Genomic DNA, 22,099 nt, shown 5'->3' with positions numbered 1-22,099 from the left:
AAACGAACTGTCCTGGAGTAATGCAGCTGCACGCCTCCTAGAGATATAACAGGGGGCGTGCCAAAGTTACGTCTTCTCGTGAATAGTAGGAGTTCTGCTTTTTTGGGGTTAATCCTTAGACCCCCCGAGAGGCACCATATGTCCACCATACGCAGGGCTCTCATCAAAGGGCCCCCGTATTGAGACGCCGTCTTTCCCCGGGCAAAGGATTATCAGATCATCAGCGTAGGCCTGTGTGTATAGGCCAGCATTGTTTAATAGATTTATCAGGCTGTCAACCACAAGGTAGGAGACAATACTCCTCCCTGCAGGCAGCCCCTAGCCGCCAATGTTTCGACAATCTCGTTGTTGAGCTGGGCAAATACATAACGTTTCGAGAGCATGGCCTCTATCCAGCTAACCAAACAGGGTTCTGAGCCGCGGCTCTCGAATGCTTGGCAGATAAATGCGAAAGGGGTGTTTTCGAACGCCCCTTCAATGTCTAGAAACGCACCCAGACAGGCCTTGCCACTACCCAGAGCACCCTTCACCTTCCTCACAAGGTGGTGTGATATTGTGACCCCCATTAATCCGGTTAATTATGGTGACCCCCATAATTAACCGGACAACGAAAATTTGGTTCAAATTCAATTCTTAATAACTTTTGCAGTATTACATTGATTTTAATAAATTTTTGTCGTGTTTTAGGACATTTTATTGTCATAGTTTTTTCATATAGAAGCTAAAAAAAATTCCAACTGATTTGTTGTTAGATATGAATTAATAAAAAGTTCAATTTTACTCTAAAGTTTTAAACACTCTGTGGAAAAAAAAGTCAACTTAATAATGATTCTTTTTGCTGCTTTCTCTTTTCAAGCCCAATCTTTTCTTTACAACTTGTTTTTTGATTCATTCATTTATTTCAAAAAGATTGTTTGTCGACGAATTACAGATTTAATTTTGCCGTATATTTTTGAGTTTTTTGAAGCGTTTTTTAAGTTATTTTTGAAAGTGTGTTTCGGGGCTATTGCGTAAGCGATACGTTTAAAAACGATGAGTCCAGAATAAGTTGCACATGCTGTTGCTCTACGAGTCGATGGTCGTCCGATACGGCCTATTGCAGAAAGACTTGGCCATCCACGCAGTACAAAAACATTTTTTACTTCCTGTCAGTACTACTCCTCGACATTCAGAGGGCGCAACATTCAATCGACGTTCAGTGTTCTATTGTCACTTATGGGAGTTTCCTATGTAAGAAGTATTAATCTATGGTTTATTTTCGATGCGTCGGATCTCGTGTCGTCGCTTCGGTTGCACTTATTTCTCTGCGTAAAATTAAATAATAATAATGCATGCAATTCTAAATTTTAAAGAATAGGCCAGCGTCCTTTGAAGAAAAAGTTGAAATTAAAAATCTAGGTCGTCCTACGACCGATTTACAAATAAACTAAGTAAATACAATAACGAAAGATGCAACAAAGATGATAATAAAGTATGCAAATGATGTGAATTTTTAGAAAAAATGATACAAGAGAAACATTTCTTAATCAAGAAACTTGATCTTGATTTGCCAAAGGGGACTTTCGGATGGCGCCCATCTTGACGCGACTCGACATTTGACAGTAGTAATGTTAGGGACAGTCTTGGCCTTGACTTTTTCAGGGCCTTGAAAGCTTGGGCGATGTACTGAACACTGAAAAAGGTTCTACTCCTCGACATATAGATGGCGGTAAGAGAGCTAAATTACCTTCTGGAGATTACACGGACTGTCAAGCATCTGATATGTCATATAAAATGCAGCCATCTTTCATTGTTCTTTAGGTTGCAGACGCTTTCTTTTTTTTTTCTACGACTTAATAGTGGAGTCATACAGCATCATAAGATTTTAAACATAATACGCCCCTCATTTAAAAAATAAAAGAAAGCCTATTATTAACATAAATGATAGTTATAAAATAAGATGAACGAACAGGAACATTTTAATTTAAAAACTTATAGAATAACATATATATAAAAGCGCACATTTTATTTTTATAGGTCCACGTTTTCAGGGCGCTTAAGTAACTGACCACTTCTAGCTCTAGAAATGTTATTGTCCATAGAGTTTACAGAAGAATTGACTTGCGGTAAAGCCTGTACAACAGGCTTAGTCTCGCTGAAATCTCTGCTTCCAGAATTTTCTGAAACAGCTGGTTCTGAAACTTTATTGAAAATATTTTCTTCAGGTCTTTCTTTCTGTCTCTCTTTTCTTTCTCTTAAATCAACGCGATTTCTTCTATATTCACCCCCTTGCTCGGTTCGAACATGATGGTCATTATAATCACCTTTGGAAATGACTACCCCTGGTTTCCAATAACAAAGGCCTCGTTGAATTAAGATCTTATTGTGTGGGTATACATCAAACAGGTTTTTAGCATGTTGGTCATAGTTCAGTTTTTGTTGGATCTGCTTGCATTCCAATTTTTTTTAAATATTTGTACTAAATTTAGGTTTATGTAGGCTGAAATTAGCAACAACAAGTGATGGAGATGTTTTTAAAAATACGTCCTGGCTTGAAAAGTTGGAAAATAATCAATTGAATTTACCTCACCCACACCTTATCCATCCCCACTCAACAAACACGAAAGCCTTATGTTATTGTAGCTGATGATGCTTTTGGTTTGAACGAGCATATTATGAAACCGTATTCAGGAAATCACAAAAAAGACAGCGAAGAAATACATTTTAAGTATCCTATCACGTGCTCGTTGAGTTGGTGAGAACGTTTTAGGTATGATGGCTTCTGTATTTCGAGTACTTAGAAAACCAAAGCTACTACAACCCGACAAGGCTTCTGCTGTTGTTATGACTTGTACTCTCCTCCACAATTTTTTAAGAAAAAGCAGACAGTCAAGATCAAGATATACTCCTACAGAGGTTCTGGATCGTGAGGTGGATGGGCAGGTAATTCAGGGATCTTGGAGATGAGAGGATAATGGAATGACCTCCTATACACCTCTTCAAAATATTCCAAGACGAAGTGGACTTCAAGCAAAACAAGTGAAAGATGGGTTTGGGACTTTTTTTCAGGAGTAGGAAAGTTGGAAGTTTATTGTTGACATTTTTAAGTTGAACTTGGGGAATTAAAAATGCTACTTTTTTAAACTGGACTTCAAATAAATTCATATAGAAAAAAACACAGTACAACCATATTTCATTTTCGTTAAAAATTATTTATATATTCCTAGAAAAAATTATTCCATATATGACTTTCTTACAGAACGCCAAAAAATCAAGCCACTACACACACACATCTAAAAAAAATACAAAAATCTAACTTTTTTTACAATTTTTTAAAACAAAATTATATATACTTACCTCCGAGTTTCCCGTTCTTCCTATATTGTATATCGACAGCAAAACATTTTTCATTCTATCAAAAGCAGACCAATTTGGTTTATAAATATCATCTCCCCCTGCATCTTTGTCAAATATAAAATCAAACGACCCCTGTATATCTAAATAATTGACGTGTTTTTTTGAAGTTATTAAGGGTGGTTCGTTTGGACTTTGAATGTCCGTCACAATGCTCTCTAAACTGCGCTGCGGAATAATACGAAAATTAAGCACACTTATAATAACTCATATATTAGGTGTTCTTGACCGAGGAAGATTATAATGATGGTTTTAATTGCAGAGTCATCGTCGAGTTTGCAATACCATTACGCGAATGTTGAATAATAGTCGTATGATCGTTTCGCGCAGCACTCTTTGCTTTGCGACATCATTCAGTACTACTTACAGAATGACGATAATTAATGTTACTTCCACGCAAACCTACCGGTTTAAGCTCGTATTGTATGAAAATACATCTTTGAAGGTTAAAAATTATTAAAAACGCTATAATTATAACCGCAAGTCTGGAACAAACACGTAGAATGATTAGTAAATGCCAGGGCACCTGTTTAACCGTATAAACAGGTGCGTATAACAATAGAAACTCCGCCGGTTTCCGGATATCAAATATATTGTTCAGGGTCAGTAGGAGCGATTCATGTTTATTATCATTATATGTATAATTTTAAAAGATGAATAAGCAAGCTACTTTATGTAATTTTTGTGTGTGTATAGGTAGGAACTGACAAACAAATTTATTATTTTTAATAGGAACTGAGGTAATTTAAAAGTATTATCATATAAAAAACCGATTTAAGATGAAAGTTGATTTGGCAACTTTGGTGAGAAATTTGCCTTACATATCCTTATCGGACTGTCACTAGAACCTTTGAATTGAACGTAGAGAAGTGGTAAGCGCAATTGATTAATCCACAAAGCACAGTCATTCTCTGTTTAACTTAGGTTTTGTCCATGAATTTATGTTGCATAGGTATAGCGAAACCCAAACAAGAACAAAGTAAACCAAATAACCCAACTGGAAACCGTTTATGGAGGATATTTATTACAGCTGAATTTATTTCAAGTCAAATATTTTTATACCGCGCATTTTTAATTATAACCTGTAAAACCCAAAGCTACATTACACTTAAGTGACAAAAATAGGTCAATAAACCAAATAGAGTATTTATTTAAAATAATTTACAACTATTCCAGGATTTAATTAAGCTTATGAAAAAACAGATTCATAGAAAAAACCAGCACCTTCATAAAGGGAAGAGTTAATATAAATAACAATTCAATGTAAACTTGTAACAACTATAAAACAATTTTATAAAATTAAATTGATCTTAAAACTTCTATCTATCTCATTTAGATATTAGATTTGTACCATTTATATGATCCTGAATAATTATAGTTATTTTCCTTCAAAAGTTGATCGGCTTCTTTAGGACCTCTGCTTCCAAAGATATATGGTATAGGCTTTACCTTATTGTTTTCAATTTCGTGAAGTAAAGGAGTAAATATTCTCCATGCCTCACTAAGTTCATCTGACCTCACAAAATGCATTTGCGAACCACAGAAAACGTCTAGGATCAACCTTTCATACGCATCTGGTAGTTTAACATTCTAGCAACAAAAAAATGTATGAATAAGTAGGCTATTGGTTCTTTCTTTGTTAACCATTAATTATTATTTACCTCATATCTATGCCCATACGTTAAATCAAGCTCAGTTTCTTCCATATCAAAGGCCATCCCTGGGGTTTTAACCATCATTTTGACATACAGCGCTTCACCAGGCTGCACTCTAATTACCAATTCATTCCGTTTAGGTTTACCATCAAAAATATCACCAGGCACGTCTTCAAATTGAATTCTTACTTCAGCTTTCCTTTCATTTAGAGCTAAAACATGATTAAAAATAGATTCTCACCAAATGCACGGAATATGTATTACTTCTTTAACTTATATCTATTATATTCAACTAATGACTTGATAACGGATGCATTTTTACCTTTCCCACATTTAAGTATAAAAGGCACTCCATCCCACCTCTCATTATTAATCCTAAGAACAGCAGCTGCATAAGTGGGAGTAACTGAATCATTTGGAACCGTTGGATCGTCTAGGTATCCGTATTTTGCTTCGCCTTCTCCATTGGAATCTCCTACATACTGACCTAGCACTACATCGTTAAGTCCTAAAGCTGGTATACTTTTTAGAACTTTAACCTAATAAATACGAAAATAAATATTTTCAAACACATAAAAAAATATTGTCAAGAATTTACCTTTTCAGTCCTAATATCATCAGGATGAGTAGTAGGCGGTTTTTCCATGGCAACCAGTGTCAAAATTTGCAATAAATGATTTTGCATAATATCTCTTATAATACCAAATTCATCAAAGTAACCTCCCCTTCCTTGAGTTCCGAAAGGTTCTTTAAACGTAATTTGGATAGATGCTATATTATCCCTGTTCCAAGTTGGACCAAAAATTCGGTTTCCAAATCTTAAAGTCATGAGATTTTGAACCATTTCTTTTCCCAAGTAATGGTCTATCCTATAAATTTGCTGTTCAGTAAATAAAGAGGCTAAATGGTCAGACAGCTCTTGTGAGCTGGCGGTGTCGCGGCCGAAAGGTTTTTCGATAATAATTCTTGTCCAACCTCTAAAATAAAATAGATTTTACCAATTGCAATAAAGGAAGGCAAGAGCGGCATAGTATACATACTTTTCTGCCATACAAGTATTCTTAATCAAAACAGTAACATCTTGGAAAACTGATGGAGGCAAAGCTAGGTAAAACAATCTATTGGCTGATGGCCCAGTTTCAAATCGCCTTATTTCTTGGTTTAACTTCTCAAAATCAGTTCTGACGTCATATTTGCCCGATATGTATGAATTTAAAGTCCAAAAATCCTCATACATTTGCTCCTCTCCTGGTTTAACCTTCATATAAGGTTCACATTTTGTTTTGATTTCTTCGATGGTAGTATTGCTTCTGGCATAACCAAAAAAATGGGTATTTGCAGGAAGTAAGTTATCCCTGTATAGCCACCACAGGGTAGGGTAGATCTTTTTGCGTGCTAAGTCACCCTAAAATATCCACATGTTGGCTAAACGCTTTATTAAAATATTTTGCCTTTTGATAAAAATAATTAATAAAAAACTAAATAGTTAGTCAATTTTTAATTTAGTTTCACCACCGGAACCTAAGATAAATGGTTTTGCAGAGGAGTTTCGAAAGAAATATTTAAATTAGCACAGAGCACAAAAAACCATCTAACAATTATACAAAAAGTATAAATAGCATCAAACTTATGCAGCTTAAAATACCCGTACAACATTTCAACATTGTATTCCTCAACTATAAACGACAAAGAGAACAACTTAAGAAAAACAATATATCTGGAGACTTATACATATCGAGAAATAACAAAATAATAACACTTATCTCAGATGTTGCCCCGGTTCCTATTGTTTACTTTGTTTTACTAATCTCAACAGCTTTTAACAGCTCTTAAATTATGCTTCAGATACAAAGATTATAGTTTTGCGCAGATGGTGAAAACCTATTACCAGTAATTTCCAATACATGGAAATTTCTGTCTCCTAAAAAACTCTTTTTTTTTAGAAAGAGGAAGTGTGATTGTTAATCAAATACCAATTTTTAATTATTTCTTACCCCAATACAATTCGAACAACTTTTACACAGTTATCTAAATATACTGAATAGGAATAAGTTTCTACATTCTTTTAATTAATAAATTTTCCATTATAAGAAATTATTTCCCAAATAAAAATATTTGTCAAAATATTTTTATTTTACCAAATATAACTTTATACGATGGACTGAGAAATTGAAGAATCAAGTGTGTTTTTTAACTTCTACACTATTATCAAAAACGCATCGAACTACTAATAAAATTATGAAACTAATAACTATTTCCAATCAATTAATCCTCAATTTAAATTTCGACATTTATAGAATCGGTTGAGAACAAATAAATGACTATTTCTGAGGCCTGGTAAGAACAAAATCAATAATTAATATTTATCGTGAAAATTACTACATAAATTGAGAACAAGCGGCTCTTTCTAAAACATTTATGATAAGAAGAAATTGCTAACATTCGCGGCTCAAACTGAAATTCTAGCCAAAAAAAGGTACCAGGAAATTCGCAAATAGATATCACTAACTCTTTAATCCCGATCCTAATCCAATTATAATTAACTAGCTCCTGCAAATCCACAACATAAAATTGTAAAATCTATGTAGCTCTAGTTTCTCCCCTACAGTCATTAGAATAACACCAATTAGTATCAAAACATTACGTATGCTATTCATGCATAAGCATGCAATACAACACAAGCCAATGGAAATAACTAAAAAATGTTAGCAATTTCTTACAAAACAGTTACAAAAAATATATATAAATTAAAAAAAAATCAAAAATACAACAAAAAGTTCTTACCAGGTACTTACCAAAGAGATTGTATGTTCTTACCCACTAAATATGTGGGGTGGATTTGTATATTCACTTAAGGTTAACTGAAGGTTTTACTATTATCTTTTAGGAACATTCATCCCTATCCATCCAGTCATTTATGAATGCATGAAGGGTGTTTTTCAATAATAGTTGCCTGTTTCAGCCTCAAAACGTACGTTCAGCGCTATAAATAAGAAACATAACATTGCTGCACGCAATATTAGTTTAATACTACACCCGTTAATTACCCAAAATATGGTATGCTCAAGAACCCGCAATTTTTTAGTTTTTTCCTATTTCCAAAAACGGTTCTTATTTCGTTTATAATTTAAGCATCACTAGCCCTACATAAAAAAGATTTTTTATGGAATGCAGTGCCATAAAAGGCAAAATATTTGATAGGCAAACTAAATCCTGAAATATTTCCATACCAAAAAAGAGCTATGTAAGCCCATCAAGGCTAGCAAGGTAATGGACTGGGTAGAAATATTCTGTGTACCCAAACTACCCAATACTGAGATAAGAAAGATTTTTTTAGGTTAAGGCCCTTTGTGATTGTGCATAAGCTCAACAATACAAAACAAATATCTATTACAAACAGCAATGTTTTTAAATATCCCAGATGTTTCATGCAACCAACTTTTTTTAATATATTTATGCACAGCGCTCAGAAAAACTGCGTAAAAAGAAAAGTGGTGTTAAAAAGAATTGAAAAAAAAAGTGGACCAAAATTTTAAATGTTAATGTTACAATTTAAATGTTATTTTTAGATATGAAATCCCTTTTATTAAAGAGATAACAAAATCCAGCGTTAATTTAATATAGTACCTAGTGTCTATAAAATGGTTTTCTTATTTTGAAATTTGTTTATTTTGTCAGGTAAAATACTAAAATAGCACCAATCAGCCTAAAAAAATGTTATAGTAAAGACGATGTTTTAAATTTATTTAAGAGATCATTGGCATTAACTTGTTCAAGCTCAAAAAAAAAGTTTTTATTGAATTAAAAAGCCCTTTTATTACAGTCGGCTATAATTTGTCAGGAAAGGTTAATGTGTATGTAGCATTGATGCTATTATAAATATAAAGTTTAATAATGCTATTATAAATTAAAGTTAATAATAAAGTTTTTATGGTAGTATATATATATATATATATATATATATATATATATATAGGAAATCACTTACAGAAGCACCAAGTGTAACAAAAATATGGGGTAACTGGCCATCCCAATGAGTTCCATCATGATCCATGCACTTGGACATTAACGAACGCCTGTAGAGGGCAAGGCATATCTCTGCATTTTCTACAATTCAAAAGAATTTCACAGTAGATTTAATGTTCTGACGAAATATGGTGAAAAATGAATACATATACACTTGATCACTTTTAACTGAAGTTGACATTATTTGCAAATGTATGTAATTAAAATTGATCATACAATCATTTCTTTGGCTTAAGGAATGAACATGTTCTATTAGTTTTTTAAATAAAATAATTTCAAAATGATGGTAAGCACAGCAGCAAATCGAAATTGCTCACGGAACAAAGGGAGTAGCCTCGGATAGGATGAATCAAAGTTAAATTAACGAAAAAACGATTTTGGAAACGAGAACAACTACGAAGAGCTGCATGGAATATAAAATAGAGTAAAAGAACCCTAAAATAGTCTGAGACGTAAAAAGAAAGGCAATGGAAATTTAAAAATAGCAGAGTATATATATATACAGTAATCTACAGTGGAAGATTACTATTGCTAATTACGAAAATGTTTACAAAAACAAGTAAAACCCACGTTATAAGTGTATATTATATGCCCCTAATACAACAAAACTACAAGAGAGAGATTCGTTCTACGACGATCTCCAAAACACTCTGGACATGATATCCAAATCAGAGGAAGTTATAATTTTGGGGGATTTCAATACAAGAGTGGGTAACGAAATTCTCGAATGTATCAAAAACAGTTTTAACGAAGAAGTTCTAAATAATAGCGGAGAACAACTAATCCAATTTTTTGTGTATATAAGTAATGAGCTGCGAATCAATAATACATTCTATCCACATAAATACACATTAGAAAATACCAGGGGGCAAAAATCAACCATATAGATTACATCATCACAAACTAGAATATTCAACCTTCGAAAATATTAGATATAAGGGTACTAAGCTGAGCAAAGACAGGAACCCACCACAGATTAGTATTAGCTAAATTAAGGGGATGTGTACAAATAAGACCAAAAGATAAACCTATAATAGTTGAAAAACTCAATAGCTTGCGGTAGCATCAGGGCTGCTACCGCAAAGTACTTATACCAGCAAAGACTGAAGCAGAAAATTGATGAAAATAAAATAGAGAATGAAGAGGATGTTGAGATTGCCTGGATGAAACTTATTTACTTGGCAATAACATGACAACAGCTGCAAAGGAAGCACTAGGTCAATCAACCATGGGTTACCAAAGAGATCAAAATACTTGCGGCGGGGAAAAGAAAAGTTTACCTACAACTTAGAAGTCAAACTATCACTTACGAAGATTATAAAATGGTTCGAAACAGGTTGAACGCAGCAATTCAGGAAATTAAAAGAAGGTTCTGGGAGAAATACTCAATTGACATGGAGATGGAGATTGTACGGAGGCCAAAGAAAAATATGGAGTATGCTATGAACCCGCAAAAAAACCTATAACGAATATGTACAAACAAATAAAATAACAACAGAAGTGTGGGAGAGATACTTTAAGACCTGAAAATGTTAACAGCAAAAACAATGAAGAGAAAAATCAAAGGATACAAATAGAAGAAATTAAATCAGCAGTGTCCAAACACATCTCGTGAGAGTCGCCAGGATTTGATAATATCAATAATGAACTAATCAAATATGGAGGCGACGCATCATTGGACGAAATACAAGTTTTATTTAAGAAAATATATAAGATATGCAAGGTGCCAGAAGAGTGGAAACAGAGTATAACGATTGTCTGTTAAGTGCACCTTCAAATTCTATTCACAAAAATCTAGCCGAAGAAATTCTACAGACTGACATATGACAGTGAAGAACAACAGGCGTTTCGACAACCACAGATGCAATATTTATCTTAAGACAAAAAGCGGAAAAATCAAATGAGTATAAACCTGCCTTTATCGACTTAACAAAAGCATTCGATAGGGTTAGACTTAGCGATATCTTAAAATTATTAAAGGACAGAAATCTGAATTCCAAAACAAATGAAATTATCAAAAAAATGAACATAGGAAATAGCACCTTTATAAAAGCATACAACAAAATTTCCAATAAAATACCCGTCTCAACAGGAATCAGGCAAGGTATAGATTCGAAACAGTCGCAAAGGAATTGAATATGGTGATTTCTGTCCAGGAAATGAAGTCTCTGATACTATCAAGAGAACCAAGAAGATGAATAGCGATCTTCAATAAAAGCGTAGAACAGATCATGTCCTTTAAATACCTAAGGTAATAATATCACAAGTAATAGAAACCTGGAAGAAGTTTGAACACAAGCAATGGCGGCAGCTAGGGTATTAAGATACCTTCGAGATGTAATATTGAGGTATAAATTTATGAGTATCGGAAGCAAGAGGGGAATATACAAGACATGTATACAACCTATTATGACCTACATTACAGCAACACGAGCAGAAACAGCCATTAGTAAGCAACTGCTCAAAACAACGGAAATGAAGGCACTAAGTTCAATATTGGGGGAAAGACTTATGTGATGGACAGAGTGAGAAGCAGCAACATCAGATCCCAATGTGAAATACAAGATGTTATAAGAGGATCCAGAACAAGAAGAAGAGCACGTCAATAGAATGCCTGACAATCAACTAGCTACAAAATGTTGGTTGAAAGCTGGACATCAGAGTCACAACTTTACTAAAAATGCCAGAAACAATATAATTGAAAATATTTTAATAGGACCTATTGTTTATTATTTATTACTAAATCAAGACTGAGATCTGGATTTGTTTTGTTGCCCTTGACACCATGTAGGGCTAACATAACTAAATGCCTGGACTCTATTGTCAGTGCAAAAACAGGTAACAGTTTTCTAACAGTCAACTGATTTCTAAGTAAAGTAAAAAAAAATTTGAAAATCACAACCAATACATTGTGTTGATAACATAATTTGCTTAATTTGAATTAAAAGCATCATCAGATCTGAAATAATACAATATCTTATGTAATAAAGAAAATTTGAAATCGAACAAATACTATCACATTTTACACATACAAAGTTAACGTGTAACGTAACGTTAAGTGTATATGCTAGATTTAAAACTTTTTTGTTTTAAAATTTGTATGCGAAGATATAATAATGCTTCTAATTTAATTGAATGAAATGTGTATGATCAATATAATATACATAAGTGGGAAAATCACATATTTTAGTAATTCAAGGTATCTGATAAAATCTGTTTTAATAATGTGGATTGAATCCCTAGCAACCATTTACTTTTGATCTTTTATTTCATATTTTTACTTCAATATTCTTTCCAATATACATTCTTTCAGTAGATAAACAACTACATGGATTTAGCTCTTTTGATTTCCGTTATTATCTTTTTCAGAGAGAATGGATAAAATACTGCTGCAAGGAACAAAATATTCTTACCAGAAAGAATTTATGTATTTGTAGCCACTATACTTTTATATAACATTATCAACATCTTTTGTTAGGATATATGTAATATATATTTTTTTGTATAATTTGTTTTAATACAATTCTTATTTATTGAATGTGTCATTTTACATTTGTCTGGAACCCAAAAGGCCATAAGAGCCACTTATCCTTATATAGAACATCAATAAGTCTTTACTGCAGATAATGTAAAAAGCATAATATTGACAAGCTTAGTAACTTAAAAGCCATAAACACCGAAATATGTGAATAATTAACAGAATTTTCTTAAATGTAGTATGTATATAGAAAAATAAGAATAGTATAAATAAAATGTAAACATTACCGTCATTGCATGACAAAAGGGGTCTACGAGCCATGATGTAGGATCACTCTTAAACCAAATTATTGCTTTACTTAGAGTAGATAAAAAACACTCAGAACTTAACAAATTAATCAGATGACTTTCATTGGGTGTTCAATAACACAGCATAGATTTGCAATTTTTTAAGGTTCACTTCAAGGTTATGTTATATTACTCATTATCAGAAAAGTATTTTAAAAGTTCCCGCCTTTTTTGAATTCACAGGGGTTGCTGATAAATTAAAAATTGTACTCACCGCAGTTCTCTCCATTTCGCTTGTGTACACAAACGGGTCCCATTATATTTGCCGAAAATAATTTTGCAAATGAAATGGTACTACGCAAGGGACGCTTATATTTGATGCTTTAATTAAATAAGTACCCAAAAAAGTTTGGATATAGGCAACCCAAACCACAATAACTTTTAGGTTATGTTGGTACTACTAAGTAATACAAGTCATCATTTAATTGTAGATTTCATTGTTTCTTGACTTGATGTACCAATTATATTTCAAGCAGTCCTGAGCCGCTGCCAAACTTTTTAACCTAAGTCAAAATTGTAAAATTACGATAAAAAATACACAATAATTTTAGTTTTTATATAACTAAGATCTATTGACACGTGTTTTATATTTAAAGAAAGAAACCAATAAAATTAAATTGCTAATTTTAACCAGCGTTTCGGTATTCCAATCTATTATCGTACCCCGAATTTTTAGAATCTTGGAGCCATTTTTCAAAAATTGTTTCGGACAATCATTTACATAGTTATCATATCTGTATCGGTAATTCAATTTAGACTTTTCAAAAATTTTGTTCAATGATCATATTCTCAAGATTCAAAATTTTCTATAAGAATATTGCTTAAAATTGGTGAATTTACATAAAAAATTAATTGATAAAATTTATTGTTTTTACACAGCAAGGAACGGTTCTAAAACTACTATACCATTTAGTGCTGTAGATGTAGTAATAAGATATGCTCCAAATTATTTAAATTTGCTAATTTATTTCTAACAATAGTAAAATGTTTTCTAAATAAAAACGGTTTAGTCTTGGAACTAAGACTAATTGAAAAATTCAGAGCCAACAAAGATACACCAATCAAAATAAGTAACTTTTTCCCTTATTAATTTTTTGGTTCCGTATTCTTAAACCTTGAAAACTATAGACCGAAACTGGCTACAAAAACATAATGTTAAAATCCCTTGATAAATATAGTTTTTATATATCGGCTTCAAAAAATCAGGACACTTCATTCTACAATAAAATATCGATGTATATTTAATAGATACTACTTTATAATTTTTACTTTTAAATAATAAAATGTAATTATTTTATTATAAAAGAAAATACATCTATTAATTTGCTATAAAGGCTGATCGAATTATTTTAAATAGGAGTTCATTCCAAAAAGAAAGAATCTCCAAAAATTATACCAACGATTGTAAAATAAAATTATGAACTGTTATAAACCCAAATTTTATAAATTCTTTCACTAGTATTATTTTGTAGATTAATACACTATGCGCGTATAGTTAATGATGAATGACGCCTTATTCCAAGTAATAATTAGTTCTATTAAATTTTTTAGACATTAACTTAATAATTAAATACGCATTTTATTTAAAATATGGTATTTTATTCTTTATAATAGTAAATAAATCTATATCTATATATAGAATTGGTTAATTTTTTATTTTTAGATCCGTAGGCGGATTCTGGCAGTTAAAGAAAAATTAAAAATAAACTGTAGGACCGTCTCGCTAAAAAAATTGCGTTTTTTTTTCTTTAAATTTACGGTTGAATTTTGGTCCGGTGTTAAAGTAGATTATTAAAAATTTTTGTTAAATTATAATAACTGTATTACATATATTGAAGAATACTTACTTTTAGACATTGTCACAAATATAAAATTACCAAAGAACAAAAATTGGTTGGCTACACTATTTAATACCAGCTTAAAATACCATTAACGTACTATAGAAATAATTACGAACTGATGACAAGCTATTCCAACGCCAAAACCGTACAAACTGTGTAGCTCACGTTAACGTTACTTTTAATCGCCCATATAACATTGATGATATTGTAAGTGCCTACTCGATGCGAAATGACGGTTCAGAAAATTATACACCAATTTGGGTACTTAAATATTCCAACTGACGTGTGTTTAATTGTTTTTCGTTTTTACGTTGATAATAAAATTATTCTTAAAAAAAGTGCATGCGATCAAAACAGTGATTATCAAAACCGTTTATATTTATATAGCGAATAAATTCAAAACTGAAAATTAATAATGTTATTGCTGATACGCTATTGATTGCTAAATATACACAAAACATTATCGGATATACAGGGTGTCATTGAAATGATGTAAAAAAATTCGGGGGGGTGATAGTACTCCTAAAAATTTTAAAAAAAGTTCCTATAACTATAGGGCGGAAAATGCATATTAAGGGAGTTAGGGGCACTGAAAGGGTAACCACTTGAAAACTTTGGTTTACTCAGTGCCGATTAATACTGAAGAGCAACTACGTCAACGCATTATCGACTGTTCCAATCAAATTCGTACAACCCCAGGGATATTCCACAGGGTACGCAGATCATGGAGAAGAAGAGCAGATGTCTGCATTGAAATGAATGGTGGTCACTTTGAACATTTACTATGAATGAATTAAGAAATGCATTATTTTAATAAGGAATTTTGGTAATTGGTTTATTTCGTTTTTTTAAAGCAATACGATGTTTTAAAAATCATGAAATTTAGATTTTTCAATTAATTATTTAATAACTACGTGTTTACTTTTGAAACCCTATAACTTTCATAAGTTTATGTTGTTTAACCAGTTAGCAGCCCATCAGAGCAAACTTTTTGCCTTCAATTTTCTCGAAAACCATCGTTCTGGGCGATGTGCAACAAGAGTACCTTTTTTGTAGGAAAAAGTATGTAGTTTTTAAAAAATGAACCCACTTTGCGAAAAAAATAACCTAAAAAAAGTTATTCACGAATTAACCCCCTACCCTTGCAAAAACTACCCTTTCCGATTTTCCAAATTATTTTTCAGTATCACCATTTGATTTTGGGTCAAAATTTATGGCAGAGGATTTTTTTTCGAAATTTTATCTCGTTTTTTAAGCCTACAATTTCAAAAAACCGTTTTTTAAATTTACCCTTTCAGTGCCCCTAACTCCCTTAATATGCATTTTCCACCCTATAGTTATAGGAACTTTTTTTAAAATTTTTAGGAGTACTATCACCCACCGAATTTTTTTACACCATTTCAATGACACCCTGTATAATAAACCGTAAGGTGACTGGGCAAATTTTAGGAACATGTATGATTGCATTAAATATGATGTATAGTTTTTAGAACATTAGGGAAAATTGTTGCATTAATTTTTTTATTAAAATATTACCATTTAGTATTTAAATATTAAGTACCAATAATAGTGAAACATTTTTACGCTCTAACGCAAAGAAAAAATACATTGTTGATTCGCTTGCAAACAGTCCTTGAAAGATATTTGGTAAATGTTATAGTAAGACAAATTTAAAAGCTATACGGATATGAAAGGTTAATAACGATTGGGTATACAGGATGTCATTGAAATGGTGTAAAAAAAAATCGGGGGGGGGGGGGGAAGATATAGTACAATTAAAATTACTAAAAAAAGTTCCTTTAAGTACAGGGTGGAAAAGGCATTTTAAGGGAGTTAGAGGCACTGAATGGGAAACTTGAAATACCGGGTTTTTTAAAATCACAAATTTAAAAAACGAGATATCGACAAAAAATTCTCTGCCATAAATTTTAACCCCAAATCAAATGGTGATTTTATGATTTTTTAAAACATCTTATGGCTTTAACAAATGAAATAAACCAAATATCAAAATTCTTTATTAAACGCATACTTATTTGATTAATTGCAGGTATGCATCCTTTTTATATATCGCAGGGCACCTCTTCATCGGATACTAGCGTGGATTGATCAGCGCCTAAGAGAAGCAGGTTCGTTTGAACCCAAAAACCAAGACTGTGGCCGTAATTTGACGGTAGGTACCGTCACCTGATGTTACATACCATAATACACATCACTGGTCCGATGAAAACCCTAATGCTGTTGTGGAAACTCGATACGGAGTTCGATCCTTAGTTAACGTTTGGGTGGGAATTCTTGGCGATAGACTTATTGGACCATTTTTTCTACCCCTGATGTTAATTTTACACCTTTCGAAAAGTCACTTATTTCTTATTATAATAAAGATTTTAGGCTAAGTGGCCAAAGTTACCTTAATTTTCTAATATTTGATCTACCAGCACTTTTGGAGAAATCTCCCATAGCAAAGACGCAGATCATGTATTTTATGCATGATGGTGTAGCAGCTCATTTTCCGCTAGTGATGAGGAATCATTTGAACCAAGTTGTCGGATAGGACGTGGTGGTCTATAAGCTTAAAGAGCAAGATCACCAGATCTTACTCCACTAGATTTCCACTTATGGGGCTGCTTAAAAACTTTGGTTTACTCAGTGCCGATTAATACAAAAGAGCAACTACCACAACGTATTATTGACTGCTCCAATCAAATTCGTACCAGGCCTGGAATATCTCACAGGGATCCTGGACAGGAAGTTTTTAAATAATTATTTTTCAATTCATTATTTAAAAACTACTTGGTTATTTTTGACACGCCATAAGTTTATGTTGATTTTATGAGAGCAAACTCTTTGCCTTTAATTTTCTCGAAAAAAATTTCCCTGAGCGATGTGCAACAAGAGTACCTTTTTTGTAGAAAAAAAGTAAGAAACGAATCAAAAAATGAACCCGCGTTGCAAAAACAATTACCTCCTCCCCTTGCAAAAACTACCCTTTCCGATTTCCTAAACAATTATTTTCATATCCCTATTTGATTTAAGGTCAAAGTTTATGGCAGAGGATTTTTTCTCGATAGCTTATCTCGTTTTTTAAGTCTTACTTTACTAATTTCACTACTGAAATGGTTGTGTAATCCGCGCATGTTGACAGCGCCTTGATTATTGTCCTTTACATATGGGGTTCAAAAATATGTTAAGCCCATACCTGACAGTATCCCTCACGTGTATATGGTACACGTGAATGTTGGCCTCATCATGTTGTGGATATAGATAAATTCTATCCATATACTAGCGGTGTATATTAGATTACATTTACTATAACTAGGTATAAAACACTAATAAATTTTATGAGCTTTCCTTGAACAACAGAACAGCGTTTTCCGAAAGAATGTCATAGCGACATCTCTCATGATAAGACATACATGATACAACAGATCTACTTTAAATGTTGACATTACATTACATACGTCATGCTGTACGTTACATTTATCATAAATAATTTTTTTATTCTACTGGTTCTAGTGTTGTAGAACTGTACTTACTCAATGCGGAAATAAACCGCTAAATTATTAATTTTGGTTTATTGAGGTCGGTGAAAATCTATGTAGTGAAGTAGTTTATAATTTAATGTTTAATCACACCGAACATCTAGTACGTACACATTTTATGTTATTAAATAATGTAGTAACTAATGCGTCATTTCTTGATGTAGTCATCTGTTTTTTCGATACGCCAGCATGACTGCGGTTCTTCTTATTTTTTAACTGTTAATAAGAATAAAACAATCACATTAAGCGATCTCACCAGGACTTAGTAGTAAAAAAATATTTGTTTTCATAAACTAAATAAAAATACAAATGCTATCCTATCAGTACAATGTTACCATGCGAACATGACAGGTCGGACCATGCGCAAATGTGTTTTTACTATGTGTTTTGTAAAGTGTGGGCAAAAAAATAAAGGTATTTTAACTAAAACGAACTTGTTTGGTTGAGTAAAAGTTGTTTATTTGAAAAAAAATATACGCTCATCACAAGATGATAATACTATAAAATCGGAGTGTGATGTGAGAATAAACGATAACAATACTTATAAATAAAAATATTTTCGTGTGTAGTGTGGCTAAAGAAAAACTGTATTTTTGAGATTAATCTAAGTAGTAATGAGGTAAACATTATATTTTACTTATACAATAATACATTATATATTATAAATCGAATCTAATGTAGCGTGTAATTTTGGTAATAATAATACGTTATACGATTAAGAATCATACATAATTCTGTATGTATTAGTATATTTATTTGTAACCGAATCAATTTAAAACAAACATTTACTTATTTAAACAAAAGAAATTATAATTTTTATCACAGTTTTTCTTTAGTTTGTACTCAACTGAACTGATTGTTAATGTTGTACTGTGTTTAATGTAGAATAACATAAAATTACTAGAACTTAAACTAATACTAAGAAATAAAAGACACATCCACGCATGCATACTGATTAAATAATAAATAAACATTGACAAGCACAAACACTTCAATATCCATACTAGATGGCCAAATAATAAGTTTCCACCTTTAAACCACATATTTTAACAGTCTTAATAATTTAAATCCTAGTCGACAATATGCGAAAAAAATGTTAACATTAAAAACGTTATCAGGTAAACTGAATGTTTAAAAACTATGTTATTGCTACCCAAACCATTGGGTATTATCAATTAAATTTGCCAAGTATTACATAATGTAAATCGACATATTTTTAATTCATCCTATATTTAAAAGTATTACTCATAGATGAAAAAAAAAATAAACATGGTGAAAGTCTTAATATATAATACATATATATAAGTTTCAAACTAAATATTTTAAAAAAAGTTCTCGCCCTAAAAGTGCCACTTAAGAAATTAACCATCTGGGTATAGTTTTTAATAATGTTGTGGATTTCTAAGAAATATAAGGTGGAAACTTGCCAATGGACGATCATAGTTGCCTAAACTAAAGGAATTAATATACAGTTGTACGACGTACGGTTTTTTCTATTGCTTCCCAGTCTATATTTGGGACATATCCGTATATATGTAATATTGTTACATAACATAAATATAATACTTATAAAAGATCGAACTATGTCATAAATGTAGACAAAGCTTCGACTTAAAACCACCCTGGTATATTTTACATGCGACATAACTAACAAAAATGTTGTTCTGATCAATAAGACAGGATTTGTTCTATGGCAAGATAACGAATAAATCAAATTTCCAGATATAAACACTCATTACAGTCTACAATTAAAACGAATTAAACAACTTGTAGGGAACAGTAAGTCCCCCTATTAAACCTACAGAAAGGACAAAGATAAAACAAATAATACCTCTTTAAATAATATCACATTTACAAAAACCTTAAAAGTATAACAGGCTCTAAAAGTTAAAATAAAATTTAACGCAGGAACCAAGAATATAAGAATCAGTTATGTACAAGGTACTACCTAACATTAAGAAGGGAACAAAATATGTCTATTGTGTGCTAAAACTTATTTACTTAAGGAATTTTCACGAACTTGTACCATTTATTTTATGAGGGACAAAATTTTTTTTTTTCTGAAATTGAATTGTGTTAATCACATACAATATACCATCAAAAAAGGTTGTATCTCACGACCACGTAGTTTTATGAACTTAAAATTTGATATTGTTTTATTTATTAAAGCACTGATTTTATTAGGAGGACCACAATACGATCCATATTAAAATGGTGTTATTCATGAAAACGTCTTTAAATAGTGATCAAAGTAAATCTATAAACACTTCACATGCAAATAAAGTTTCAGTCTAGTAACAGGAAACTTTCTTAAGCGTCAAAGCTATTTTGACTCATGAGAAATAAAGATTTGAATTAAAAGTTGATTTTCCACCCTAGATAAATGTTACCAGAAATGAGTGTAGGTCTTGATACTATAATATTGAAAAGTTACTAAAAAATACTTAAATAATACGGGTTTTAAAATTCCCATTAAAAGAGCTTTTCTTCTACCGGAACTATTTTTCTTTTTGTTTCTGAGAAATCTACTTCACTTAGTAAAAAAAGGCCTCCATAAATAATAACCATTTTAAGACTTTTAATATCTAAATATTCTTTTGAAATTTAAAAAAAAAAACAAATTACATGTAATTTGTACATTAGCTTTTTTAACAACCATTCTGTTAATAAGAATTTATTGACCCATTTGTCAAATTACGGTGGAAAATACGGCCAATATTCAACTCATTTGTGTAGTCTACTATTTTTCAATTATTCATATCAGTTCACAAAAAATACGGGAATGCAACGACTTATTTGAGCTGCAAATTTAAACATAAATACTTGACTAAAATTTATGAAAATACCAAAATTTTAAAATAACTGCCACTGCACTAACATTGAACTATTTAATAATAAGACTAGAAAGAAAAACGAAAGAAGAAAAACATGAATTAATGGCTATTTAAGTTAATAGGTAGCAAATAGAATTATTAAGTAGTATTATTAACTAAATGTTAAAGCTGCTTAAAGGTTTACTAAAACCCTAATTTTAGTTAAAAATAGGCCTCACTTAATTACCTATATTTTGGCATAAATGTAAGGTTAATCATATTTTTTATATATTTTAAACGTGACATTTCTTGTATATTAAATTTAAAAAAAAAACTTTTTAAATGCTGTTTTAAGTTAAAAACCAAAAAAATGTAAATCGTATCTTATACTTAAAGCTAAAGTATTTAGAGGTATTACTAAACAAATTAAAAATTAGACCAAACAGAAGACGCTACTAGTACTTAACACTATATCGTATCTTTTAAAGCTATATAGTAATTTCATTTATTGGTGTTAAACACTTGTCTTTGTTTGATTGGTACTATAGGAGATCTGTATTTCGAATAAATTACTAGTCCTTCAAGAAATACAAAAAATGAAGGATATAATAGTAGATTACTATGTAGGAAAAGAAAATATCCACTAGGTTAAAATACTTTTTTTCTTGAAGAAATGATTAATTAATAGTGCCATTTCCTTTCGTAACACAGAAAAGTAATTATTTTTTCCTTATACCAATATGAAACTTATAACTTGCCTTTTGATAAAACTATCACAAAAACACAAACAAGAAACATTAAGAAAATTGTACGTACTGATTTCATTATTCGCGTACCTCTAACACACGAGCAGGTGAGAAAATAATTTGTCCGATCTTTATAAAATGTAACAATCATTTAGTTACCTTGACATTTTCAGAGGTCATTAGTTTACTTATATAATTATATACATGTACATTTTCAAATTTCATTTTATATAATAGGCGGACGAATACACCTCATTCGTT

The 22,099-nt window shown here is 31.4% G+C and overlaps 1 protein-coding gene across 5 annotated transcripts; it reads right to left on the bottom strand.

Annotated features, from left to right (window-relative positions):
• Positions 1-4,523: 4,523 nt before the first annotated feature.
• LOC126748936 (glucose-6-phosphate 1-dehydrogenase) lies at positions 4,524-21,989 on the bottom strand. 5 transcript variants are annotated; one of them, XM_050458483.1, is made up of 8 exons: positions 14,747-14,977; positions 13,114-13,402; positions 9,037-9,155; positions 6,089-6,453; positions 5,647-6,025; positions 5,371-5,587; positions 5,055-5,260; positions 4,524-4,983 (listed from the first exon to the last, which is right to left on the bottom strand). In XM_050458483.1, the coding sequence occupies exons 2-8, from the start codon at positions 13,154-13,156 to the stop codon at positions 4,726-4,728; spliced, it is 1,587 nt and encodes a 528-aa protein (XP_050314440.1). In that variant the 5' UTR covers positions 13,157-13,402; positions 14,747-14,977; the 3' UTR covers positions 4,524-4,725. The 5 variants fall into 5 exon arrangements, with proteins under 5 accessions (XP_050314440.1, XP_050314439.1, XP_050314442.1 ...); XM_050458482.1 differs by lacking the exons at positions 13,114-13,402; positions 14,747-14,977 and adding an exon at positions 21,851-21,989; XM_050458485.1 differs by lacking the exon at positions 13,114-13,402.
• Positions 21,990-22,099: the final 110 nt, after the last annotated feature.

Source organism: Anthonomus grandis, chromosome 22, assembly GCF_022605725.1.
Source record: "Anthonomus grandis grandis chromosome 22, icAntGran1.3, whole genome shotgun sequence".
Taxonomy (NCBI): Eukaryota; Metazoa; Arthropoda; class Insecta; order Coleoptera; family Curculionidae; genus Anthonomus; species Anthonomus grandis.
This window is presented reverse-complemented; position numbering and strand designations above follow the sequence as displayed.